The sequence below is a fragment of the Sinocyclocheilus rhinocerous genome, unplaced genomic scaffold (genome assembly GCF_001515625.1).
Source record: "Sinocyclocheilus rhinocerous isolate Xijiao unplaced genomic scaffold, SAMN03320098_v1.1 scaffold914, whole genome shotgun sequence".
NCBI classification, from domain to species: Eukaryota; Metazoa; Chordata; class Actinopteri; order Cypriniformes; family Cyprinidae; genus Sinocyclocheilus; species Sinocyclocheilus rhinocerous.
Genome location: NW_015629521.1, coordinates 903236 through 915654, shown reverse-complemented (window position 1 = coordinate 915654; position 12419 = coordinate 903236). Strand labels below are relative to the sequence as shown.

General features: G+C 37.9%; 1 protein-coding gene across 2 annotated transcripts in view; it reads left to right on the top strand.

Moving 5' to 3' along the window:
• The first annotated feature begins 1202 nt into the window (after positions 1–1202).
• plod2 (procollagen-lysine, 2-oxoglutarate 5-dioxygenase 2) overlaps positions 1203–12419 on the top strand; it is a 46040-nt gene continuing 34823 nt past the window's right edge. For both annotated transcript variants that reach the window (XM_016551132.1, XM_016551131.1), the window contains exon 1: positions 1203–1584. In XM_016551132.1, the coding sequence (XP_016406618.1) occupies positions 1488–1584 (97 nt within the window). In that variant the 5' untranslated portion in view covers positions 1203–1487. The remainder of the gene's footprint in view (positions 1585–12419) is intronic.

Below are 12419 nucleotides of genomic sequence, written 5' to 3'. Positions count from 1 at the left end.
AGCATGAGCTCTATATTCTCTCATATGAGCCATAAAAGCCTGATGTATCACATGACTTTTAACTTTTTTATATTTATTTATTGAGATTCTGTCTAAATATTCAATAAACTGTTCCTTTAAAAATAATTATTATTTAATATGCCATGCTTTACAGGGCTGAAATGGCTGTACCATAGTACAGCAATGGTATCAGATGGGAATACAATGGTAATAAATGATTAATCTATTCATGTGCTATGGTATATGACAAATAATACTATAGAACTACCATGTCAAAAACGTTTGTATTTTTAAGAGACCTGCTTAAAAAATACCCAGCACCTGGGTAAAAAAATGGCTGCAATATAACAAAGAGTGAAAAATTTAAGGGGGTCTGAATACTTTCCGTACCCACTGTATATATATATATATATATAAAAACCTGGCACTGTCCAAAAACGTACTTTTTAATACTTGTTGCTTAGTATGTGTGAAACACACATTTGTTTTGTTTTATATATATTTTTTTTCTATCATCTATTTACTTCCACACTTTTTATACAGAGCCAATTATATTTTCTACCATAACTTTTACATTTCAATTAAAGCATTATTAAACGTTTATTAAGCCATTTTTTTCTCATAATGTTTCTCCCATGTTGGCTGCTCCCCACAATGTAGGTGATTTCACGTTTTATGGTCTTTGTGGGGACATTTGGTGCTAACAATGTATGGAAACCCCCACCCACCACACACACATACGTTTTTATTTTTATTTTTATGATTATTCCAACCTCCCATTCTACTGGTAGATTGCACTAATTGTAAATTCTACAGACTAACCCTAACCCAAAATTTTGGCATTTGAAAAAAGAGTGTTAAGTTCCCGTATAGAGTTTTTTTTCCCCCTTTGTCAAGATTTTTAAGATGTATTCACCATCTTTGCTTTATATCTGACTTGATTGTTTTAGAAACAAACAGACTTACAAGATGTATACATTTTCCTGAGTTCGTTTTCTTAAAAATGTGGTCAAATAAGTGGTCAAAAAGTGCAATGACCTCCGCATGTTTTAATAGACGCATTGACGTTTTATTTAAGGCAGCTAAATTTCACTTTTTTTTTTCTCTTACAGTGAAAGTAGCGCGTGAGTCTGGGTGTGAATGAGGGCGGTGCAGGGGGCATTATTTGAGCTCGTGTTTGAGGACTGCAGGAGGAGGGGTGCTCAAACACAGCTGTACTTGTTCAATCACACCCACTCCTGTCACCCTGTCTGGGGAACATCGAGGCCACCATCACAGTCAGCTCGTTCTTAAGGGACCAATAAACACATTTATTAGGCTACTACTGAATTTCAATAGAAATTACTTTACTTAGGTAATCTACGAGAGAGCTTTTATTGCTGACCCCGGGGGTTTCTAGGACTCACCGCGCGCTGACCAGCAGAACCACACAGAACTTCGCAAACTTGTTCGTTCACATCGTCTCCGAGGACTTCACCGAAGCGGCGATGGAGCATCCTTGGTGCTTTTACGCGCTTATTTTAACGCTGATGTCCTGTGTTCATTATTCCCAGAGCATTGAGAGAAATAAGGATATTCCAACAGGTAAGAGTCAGTTACATTGGGACCGCACACTCTGCTGCGTCATTCACACGGAGTGCGACGCGACGCAACTTGTCTAGAACGCTCGCGTTATATACAATAGCCTAATTGTGATCTGAACGGTTAACTAATGTGACGATAACACGTAATTATCTTTAATAACCTTTTAAATCATTAACCGTTCAATAAGTTAGCTTTCAAATAGTCATAACCTCAAAATATAGAAGGAAAAGGAGAAAATAAAAATATAGAAGAACAAGAAAAATCCATGCTATTTCAATTTGAATGAACATTAATAATCTTTAATGTTTGAAAAGTAGCCTACTGTAAAATGTTACCTTTCCTTCTGCTGCTCGATCAGTTGGGAGACCAGAGCTACAGTCACATGGTGAAGTTGTCACTAGGGGACATTTTAGTACATTTTTGTTTGTGTGTGAATTCTGAAAACTGTGATTCAATATCATATTTCTGTGAAATATTTTAGGTAACAAGTGAACACAAGTCATTGACATATATGAAAGAAATCATCTGTTGGAACAAGTTATCATTTTAATTATAATCTGTTTACTTCGAGAGAAAAAAAAAAGTTTAAGGTGTTTCTTTTGTGTTTAATAATTGTTTTACTGTATAAATTTAACTGGAAACCATAATAGGCTGTTTAATGGTAGGTTACCTCATAGAGTGTGACAATATGCCCCGCTCATGCAATGATGTCCATTATTTATTTAGTTAGTAGCCCAGACTTTAAGGTTTGTCTATACAGAAAATTACTTTCATAAATAACCCACTCTGGGAAATATTCACTAGAGAAAAAAGTGTGACAACTAGCCCCGGTTTCCCCTACAGTACACCTTGCTTCTTGTTGGGACGAGACGGATGTCAGGTAGACCTTTTTTCACACAGTCTTGCTGTTTGAGAATGTGTGCCTGTGATATATAACACTATGCTGTTCAATCTACAGTGCGTATAGTCGTGTGGTGCAATAACTAAAATGTAATAAAATTGCAATGCACACAGTTAATGCACTCCCTAATGAGTTAAGCATTTATTTGAAGCATAAACACGTTTTTAATTACTTTCTGGATTCTATTAGGTTGTACAGTAATTTGTTTGTGATGGTAAAAACATTTACAGCCTAAAAACGTGTTTAAATAATTAAAACGCCTCTATGGTTTGTGAACAGTTGCTTGTGCCTTTTTAGTTACTGTACAGGAATATAAATTGCTCTGTTGAGTGTCAACAAGCCTAGTAAGAGGGATAAATATGACTTACACAGATTTCATTCATTTTGGCGTTCATCATTTCCATGCGACATGACTGTGGCAATCTTTATTCTTGACAGTTCTAGAACTGGATTTACATTGTATATACAAGGCGATAAAACTAACCCATCTATCAACAAGCTCTGGGACAAAGTGATGCATGCTTAAGGGTGTCATTTATAGCTTGAAAAAAGTGACAACCATTTTCTAAACAAACCTCTGTGCTCTGGATCATAATTCACAATATAATCAAGCAGTGTTAATTTTCATGCGTCATTTTTGCCATCAAATGTCAGTCAGATTCTCTTAGTGCCGTTAGTCACTAAGCATTACATTTTGGTCAAACTGTGACATAACTTTATTGCAAGCTTTACTGATGCATTCCCGTCTGAGAAGTATCTTTCTAGAAAGGTCACTGGGTAAAACTTTCCAAAAGCAAAACCCCAAAGTGCAGCCATGTGTCACATTTGAGAACTGTATGACTGTGGTTTCACACATATGGAGGGCAAATGTGTGTATTTTGTCAGAATATGTATAGGCTATCTGTGATGCAGTAACATTTGTAACATCTGGCGTTTAGTATAACACAACTAAAGTACTGTTTTCAAGGAGTTAATCTTCTGTTTCACATTTAAAGCATTTTAAGGTGTTTCAATACAAATCAATGAGCCTTGACACCTTCCAAACGCGTGAGCTCCTTATCCCTTGTCATTGCAAAAAAAAACATGATCTATTTTATAAACATGAAGCTTGCAATGTTCATGGACAGATGCTCAACATGAAATACCATTTGTGACTGATTTTACTTCCATAATCAAAAACAATTTTGAGTGAAACCAGAAAGAGTGGGACTTACGGTAATTATATCAATCAGGCTACCCAGGCTCATTGGAAATACCTGACGCTTTCTACATTTCTGCAAAACAAAAAACATACTTGTACATACAAATCGCTGCAGTTTCCAGTTGAAATAAACATTAAAGGCAGTAAAACTCTGACAAATTGTATTCCTTTTCACACAAATTATGATTTACAAGGCCAGAGTTTTAAGCAAAGCCTAATTTTCGCACAATTCCTTGAAAAATATTAGGTTATGACCTCAAAACGATTTGAAAATTGATACTTTTGATTGTTATCATCACATATAAAGCTTCAAATGTATGGGATTTCTAACACAGAAGCACTCCGGTATGAATCCTGTGAAGCTATGGCTCGACAAAACACCTCAACCTGCGTTAAAACATAAACGTTAAAATAGATCAAATAGCACAGTTGCATCAGAAAATGTGTTTTTATATCGCTCCGGCATTTGTTAATACTGTTGGGTAGGTTTAGGGTTGGGTTTGGTGTAGGGGGTTATGTTATTTTCCATCATGATGAGGCGGGGCATAGAGGACCTACAATAATGTACAGTATTTGAAAAATAATGTGTTTTTTGAACATTAAAGCATGTCAACATATTCTGTTACACCAAATACACAAAATAATGATCTTTAAAAAAGCATCATATGACCCCTTTAACATTTAGCGACACTCCCTGAACATTTGAATTCTGCATCGCAATACGTACCTGAAGAAACGTAATAAAAACGCAACAATATGCATCGTACCTACATAATAAAAATGTGGTCACAGTCATGCATTGAACATGTTTTAGCACAAGTAACTGGACATTACACTTTGAAACTGTCGCAAAAAATGCAGTAATGCATGTAATATCGTAATACACGTATTTCCAATGAGCCTGGACTGTGATCAGAAATTAGATTGTGAGAAGTCACATGGAGAAAGACAGTTAGAGGGGTGTGGCCAGGGCCAGATTTACCTATTTTCGTGACATAGGCAAAACTAATTTTTGGGCCCCCCTTCCCTAGCCAATCAGAGCAGACTGCGCTTGTCGGAAGGAGGGACTTTGTAGAAAACGAAGCGTTTGAGAGAGGCGGGGCATAGAGGACTTACAATAATGTACAGTATTTGAAAAATAATGTGTTTTTTGAACATTAAAGCATGTCAACATATTCTGTTACACCAAATACACCAAATAATGATCTTTAAAAAAGCATCATATGACCCCTTTAACATTTAGCGACACTCCCTGAACATTTGAATTCTGCATCGCAATACGTACCTGAAGAAACGTAATAAAAACGCAACAATATGCATCGTACCTACATAATAAAAATGTGGTCACAGTCATGCATTGAACATGTTTTAGCACAAGTAACTGGACATTACACTTTGAAACTGTCGCAAAAAATGCAGTAATGCATGTAATATCGTAATACACGTATTTCCAATGAGCCTGGACTGTGATCAGAAATTAGATTGTGAGAAGTCACATGGAGAAAGACAGTTAGAGGGGTGTGGCCAGGGCCAGATTTACCTATTTTCGTGACATAGGCAAAACTAATTTTTGGGCCCCCCTTCCCTATTAATATAATAGGCCTAACATTAGCTACCACCCAAGCAAACAAAACTATTTCTTTATCAGTAGAAACGGTTACAGTGTTTTCTATCGTACGTGAGGGGCTGTCGCTCTATTTTAAGTTTTGTGTTTATTTTATTATTAAAATTATGTTTAAATATTCACCGGTTACCGCCTCCTTCTTCCTGGGTTTCGGCACCAATATAACACAGTTCGTAGATCGGGAAGAAGGAGGCGGAATTCGGCGAACATTCAAACATAATTTTAATAATAAAATAAACACAAAACTTAAAATAGCGTGACAGCCCCTCTCGGACGACTGCCGCGCACAAACAGAACCAAAACAACATAAATAAAGTCCATGCCTGGTCCTCTCTCGTCTTGCACTGTCATCATTCCTCCTTTTATCCTTCCGGAGCTCCTCTGTGGGACTTGAGACCGGTGAGTGGCGCAGGTGCATTATCAATTACTCCACCGGCCTCGCTCCGTTCCCACGGCTCTCGGCCCCACACTCGTCACAGTATAACGTCCACAGATGAATCACAAGAAATAACACCATCTATTATGTTGACTTTAAACTCTACCACGTAGCATACACTGTCGGTTAAACCACTGACACATACCGGTCTCAAGAAATCCGGCTGTAAATTTCCAAATTTATGGTGCAGAGCAGATTAAAATCTAAATGGGTCTCTTAATTGACCCTGATTTGAGGTTTGGTGTACCTTTGTGCACAGTAATCAAGCTAGAGTCATTAACAGTTGGTATCTAAATGACGCATGCTATCCTAAACACAGGGGAAGATATAGAAAAAAAAATACATGCCTTTATGTAGACAGAAAGGGAGTGAACGGCACAGGAAACCTCTGGCGTTTGCGGCATGACATCACCACAGTCTTTAAACCCATCCGTCAGCCTGAATAACCTAGAAACTGAAGCGTTTAAATGTGAACAATCCGCCTCATGACTCTTGAGGTCGTCTCTACTCAAATGCCTGTGGGAGACCTATCACCTCCTGTGAGTTTTCAATGTCCACCTACGTTTAGACATACATGTGAACCCTTCACACTGAAACATTGACCTGTGAATTGAACTGCAGTGTAAGATTTACGACTTCCGAGTCCCAGTAAAAGAGAACATGTATGCTTGTCTATAGTGTTGACTGCTGGACCTGGCAGCACTAGCCTGTAATTGGCCTTGTGCAACATGGTGTCAGTCAACCGCACACTTGATTAAAGAAGTCTGGTTTATATAAGCAGTTTATATGGATGTCGGCTGTGTTTGTCAAACCGTTAAATGATTGTCCGAGCCAAAAGACAAACAAAAGTACAGTTGTGTAGTCACATCAAAACTTTGTGCCACAATCTTTTGTTCTCTAGTCTGTGGTTTTACTTATCTCTAATCAAGTTTTGCAGGCTGCTGATCAGATTTGTCAGAAATAACCATTTATGTGCCTGTGACTTTTATTTGATTGATTATGAGCTCTGAGGGACAATTCAGAAAGTCTGTTTCCATAGACAGAGGATAATTTTAGAGAACATTTTAATGTCCAAAGTATTTTTTAGGATTTTTTTTTTTTTTTTTTTTGAGGTGAAAATACAGAATGTTCTTTGGTGGGGTTTATGATATTCTGGTCAGTAGATCAGACTTGTTTGTTCCTTTAATGTAGGTCTGTGGGATTTTACAGCTGTTTTATTCATCAAATCTGAAAATTAATAACATGTACAACTCCTTAATTAGCCATGCAATTTAAGGTATCATTCATGTCCGTACCATGTGGCTGGAACAAGTTACTTGTCAAAATTTGAGAAGACCCATAGCGGTGTGTATTCATTTGTAGGGATTTTCAGTTCATTCCTATGAGGTCCGAGTAACACGCTCTCGTGGGGGAATGTGGAATTGATAACTTTCACAGATTGGAACAGGGAAAGTGTTGAGAGCAATTAAGAGCGTCTCAAAGCTCAGCTGCATGCAAATGAGGATCTGGACAACAGCGAATCACTGTGAGGTACAAGTAGTGATGAATTTTTCAAATGTAGTTTAAACATTTTCATTGCAACTAGACTGTTGGGTTAACAAAAGTGCATTAAATCAAATAATTGAATTGTATGTGGCACTAAACTGACATGCTCTATAAATCCCTAAGTATACAGTACTTTAGTATTTTACGTGAATGACTATCGTATATATGAGGCCGAACTGTAAGAGTGTTTCCTCCGGTAGTTTGGCTCTCTTGGTTCCTTTGGTCGGGACCAAAAAGTAAATTGATACATTTCGTCCTTGTTCACTTATCATTTTTAAGACCAAACCTAAAGATATTAAACAATAGACATAAGGATACAGTCCCAACCGGATAAGACAGCTTTTATGAACTTACCAAAAATCCAAAATTGCTGTGTGTTTGGTTAAACGTGCTTGTTGTATGCATGTACATATGGTGGTATTTTTATCAGCTGATACCTCACAAAGGGCTGAGGAAATGTGTAAAGGAGTCAAACCAGCACCAGGAATTACTCCGTTGCACACATGGGGATCTGCTTGAAACAGACGGCTGTTCCTATGTCTGTACCAAACTGTAACAGGCAACAGCTCCTATGAAGAGAAGAACCATGTCCTTTATAGGCTCACATCTTGCGACATTATACTGTTTTTGGTTGGTATAGATGCCTTTGGTCCGGGTTGTGTTTATATTTCAGTCGATCATGTCCAGGTGGGTCCACTTGTTTGGTTCGGATGACAGCGTTCACGCATATTCAAATTAACCTCACTAACAGAATAATCACACCAGAGTTTGTTTTAATCAAACCAAACCTGCCAAATGTAAACACAGTCTAAGAATAACCAACAGTGATAGCTTACCGTCATATTTCATATCCTTATTCAACCCCTATAACTGTGTGCGGTCTCCAAAACATGAGGTTACGAGGGTTTCCAGAATTAAACAGAAGCTGTTCTTCAGTTTGGCTTGTTTAATTGCTCTGGCCAATACAGCATTCCAACTCCAAGTCAACGCTCAACTCAGCTCAGCACAGCAAGTGACCACAGTAATTGCGAGCATTAGATGACGGCAGGCACAATTTTGGTGATGTCAACCAAATGACCCCTTCTTTTTCTCTGTTCTTCAAACTTGTGATTGTTTTTCTAGCCAAGGGAAAATAAATAAGAGTTACTGGTAAGTTAAGTCCTCAACTGAACTATTGTGGCCAAGTCCATGTTAAACCAGATGCTGGTGACGTCATGCAATGTTCCATTCTAGAGGCATTTACAGCTGCACTGGAGGGTGCAATCGACACACAACCCCCCTTGCCAGTGTACTACTAGATTCTCGGGTTATAGACACAGGGGCATGTTTAAACAATCAAGGAAATTTCCAAGCCCCAAGAGAGAAAGCTTTTCTATTTTAGTTGCGTACAGCTGAAATAATGTCTGTCTACAATAACCCCGCCACCCTTTTCCCCTCAGTTTGTTCTGCGCCCAGCCTTCAAATTTGGTTTCTGGTCCCTAAGTGATAACACATTTGCCAGTCACCTGGCTACAGCCACAAAGATTTAGAACGTGTTATGGAATATCTGCATGTCTGTGTTTACATACGAGTATCTCGTTGTCGAGTCACAGCTATCTGTGGTTATATTAAAATTCTTCCGATCTGACATTGGCCTTTGTTTTCTCAGTGTAATGAGGCGTAAGTCTGAGCTCTAGATATTTGTGTGTATATATGTTCTGGCAGTTGATTCTGGTGATTTTGGTTGGGATTGTGTTAACACGCTAATGTTAAGCGGGCAGAACAGGGTACTCCCTACACCAATTCGGAAGTGCTGGTCGGCTGGAGAAACACATACTTACGGTGTGAATGAATGGGCACTGTGGTAGAGTCTGGCTGTTGAGGGATCAGACCGCCTAATGAGGTCAGTTATGTGATTCAGTAGTGTTTTCATTTTTCCCAGAACTGCCTGAAGTGAGATCACCTCTGTTAGTATGCCTTATTTGCTGCTGTTACTCAGTGTACTTGTTAAAATTGGCTTGGTTTGAAATAGATTTAGTTAATGTTACAGCTGATTTTTTTTTTCCAGTAGTCATTTACTTTTATAAAAGCCCATTTATAGTGCAACAATTGTAAAAACAATTCCCCTGCAGAAATCTGGTGAGGGGGTTAAGCATTTCTCTTAAGGACACACAAATGCAAGATTGTGATCTCAGTAATGCTCCAGTCCTACATTGTCTTGCTTGGGGGGAGGAGTCTTTTGTTTTGGAATTACAAATCCTCAACGGTTGAACCCACCATTATTGCACCATCTTGAGCACTAATTTTGACTTTGTAGTGCAGTAAATAATGGTAATAATTTATAAAATATTAACTTTTAAATTAGTTTAAAAAATCAGGCAATTTAAAGGCCTGTTCTTCTGCAATAAATGCAAAAATTGCAGTCCTGAGACCTTTTTGAATGTGAAATTTTGCATGCAATGAAGTATCTTGAAGCACAAAATCAAAATAAGATTTGTTTAATTAACTTTTATTTAGGTATACATAATAGTAGTTTTCCGTAATCATTTGCATGACTGTACTCATCTTAGAATAAAGCCTTAACAGGCACAAGGACTATGAAAAAATAAAATCTTCTGCTATCTTAGGCCTATAATAAATTTCAGTTTTATACACACACAAAAAAAAAATCAGCTCTATTTTGCCACCTAGGCTATTACCACCTGCAAAAGCAACATTTTGTGACATTTTATATTGTTTACAGTACCAGCAATTCATTAAATAATGATGAAACAATGGAGAAAAACATCATAAACGTGTAGAAGCACTAGGTAGTCAAGAACTTTCTGCATTTTAAAGAGCCACTTTAATTGCCTGAATTTTAATTGTGGAGTAATGCTGCACAGTCCCAGATAAATAAGTAGCCTGCATTATTCTCCACAATCAAGCATTTAAAACCAAGCTTACCAGATGGGAAATTAGACCATGCAGACAGTACCTTTTTTATAGGATGCTATTAGCAAGTACAATTCATTCTTAGTTCATTCCCCAGTATGATTTACCCACCTGATGTATGTTGACCCTCCAGAGCCAACCAAAAAAGTGTGAAAGGCCATGTTATTGTAGGTTGAGAGTTTTCTTAAACACACTCCGTCTCCAGAGCCCCAAGCATTACTTGGAAGATAAGCTGAGAGGGCCACAGAGAAAACAAAATGTGTTCTCTAGTTTCCCAGTCATATAGTTGAGAAAATAGTTTCTTTAAGGGGGAGTCTTTCACTTTTTCTTTGACTCTGACTCTCCTACTGAAACGTGAGTGTTCTGTGTGGTAGAAGTTCTGAGTGTATTACGGTGGCCTTCCAGTGCAGTGTGAGAGTTTACATAGACGGCCCTGACTGTGTGCAAGGAACACTTTTAAAGCACCACTCTGAGAAAAGAAACAGCTTGCCTGTCTGAAGCAGCATTCCTCTGGACCTCAGTAGTTCACACCGATCTGTCAAACACTGTCTCCTCAGGTCGGCCCAGACTATGTGGTACATTCGAAATAGCCATCTTTTAAAAGTCCAAACTGCTTTTTCCACAATTTTTTCATTACATCAAGGGGCGAACAATGAAATTCTTCAGAGTGTTGGACACTGACCTCTCTGTCTACAATGAATGTCTGCTTGCACTACTTTAAGCACTATCTGTAGACTCCATTAACACACATTATTGCCCTACAGGGTGCACACTCCCATAATATGATTCCTCTGGTTTTGTAATTCTTTCTGTTTTACATGTAGTCTACATGAATCAAAGAAAATGCAGCTTGATAGAGTGTTTTTTTTTTTCACAGCTGCTTAACGTTATTACATGCTGTGCGGTGGCTTGGTTTCTGTCTTTGAGAAGATACTTTAGAACCACTAATCATGTCTTCCTCTCAGTTCCTGTGAAGCTGACTTTTACTATATGGCAGAGATTAAAGACTCATCCAGAGATATTAATCATTATTTACCATTTCAAAAAGTAGCTTTTGAGAAAAAAATATGATTATTGAACTTATTATCTCATAAGTTAGAAATCATATTTGGGGATGTGAAACCCCTGACAATAGAAGTGTGGTCACATTACAAACATGGGCAAAAAAGATCAATTGTCTATTGCCAATAGTTTAGTAATATATGAAGCACAGTTCACACAGAAGTCACTTTCAAACCAAGCAGCTTTCAACTGCGTACAGTGGCATGACCAATGCAAATATGCATGGGGACATCTTCCACTCTCAAGAAAAATTGCCACCACACAGATTTCCATTCAAATTACTCAATTTCGACTGTGAAAATTTGCCAAATAACAGTAAATGTGACCATACTTCAAGTTTTATATTTGGAACTCTCCATTAATGATGCTTTTCTAAGTGATCAAACTTTCTATTGAAGCACAGTTCACACAGAAGTCACTTTCAAACCAAGCAGCTTTCAACTGCGTACAGTGGCATGACCAATGCAAATATGCATGGGGACATCTTCCACTCTCAAGAAAAATTGCCACCACACAGATTTCCATTCAAATTACTCAATTTCGACTGTGAAAATTTGCCAAATAACAGTAAATGTGACCATACTTCAAGTTTTATATTTGGAACTCTCCATTAATGATGCTTTTCTAAGTGATCAAACTTTCTATTTTTACCTGACTAGTAAGTAACCACCCAGAACCACTGAGAAATGCCCTATGTAGCAGAACCAAGCATCAACACCCTATTAGCAACTAGAAGACCCTAGCAATCACCTATCAACCCCCAAAAAAACAACCAGAACAACTTTGCAACCACATATCAATGCAACAACTTCTCTGCAACAGCAGGAGAAATGGCACAAGACATAAGACAAATCTTCTTGGCAAATCCTGTATTTGAGCTGAGTGAAACCCCTGACAATAGAAGTGTGGTCACATTACAAACATGGGCAAAAAAGATCAATTGTCTATTGCCAATAGTTTAGTAATGTATGAAGCACAGTTCACACAGAAGTCACTTTCAAACCAAGCAGCTTTCAACTGCGTACAGTGGCATGACCAATGCAAATATGCATGGGGACATCTTCCACTCTCAAGAAAAATTGCCACCACACAGATTTCCATTCAAATTACTCAATTTTGACTGTGAAAATTTGCCAAATAACAGTAAATGTGA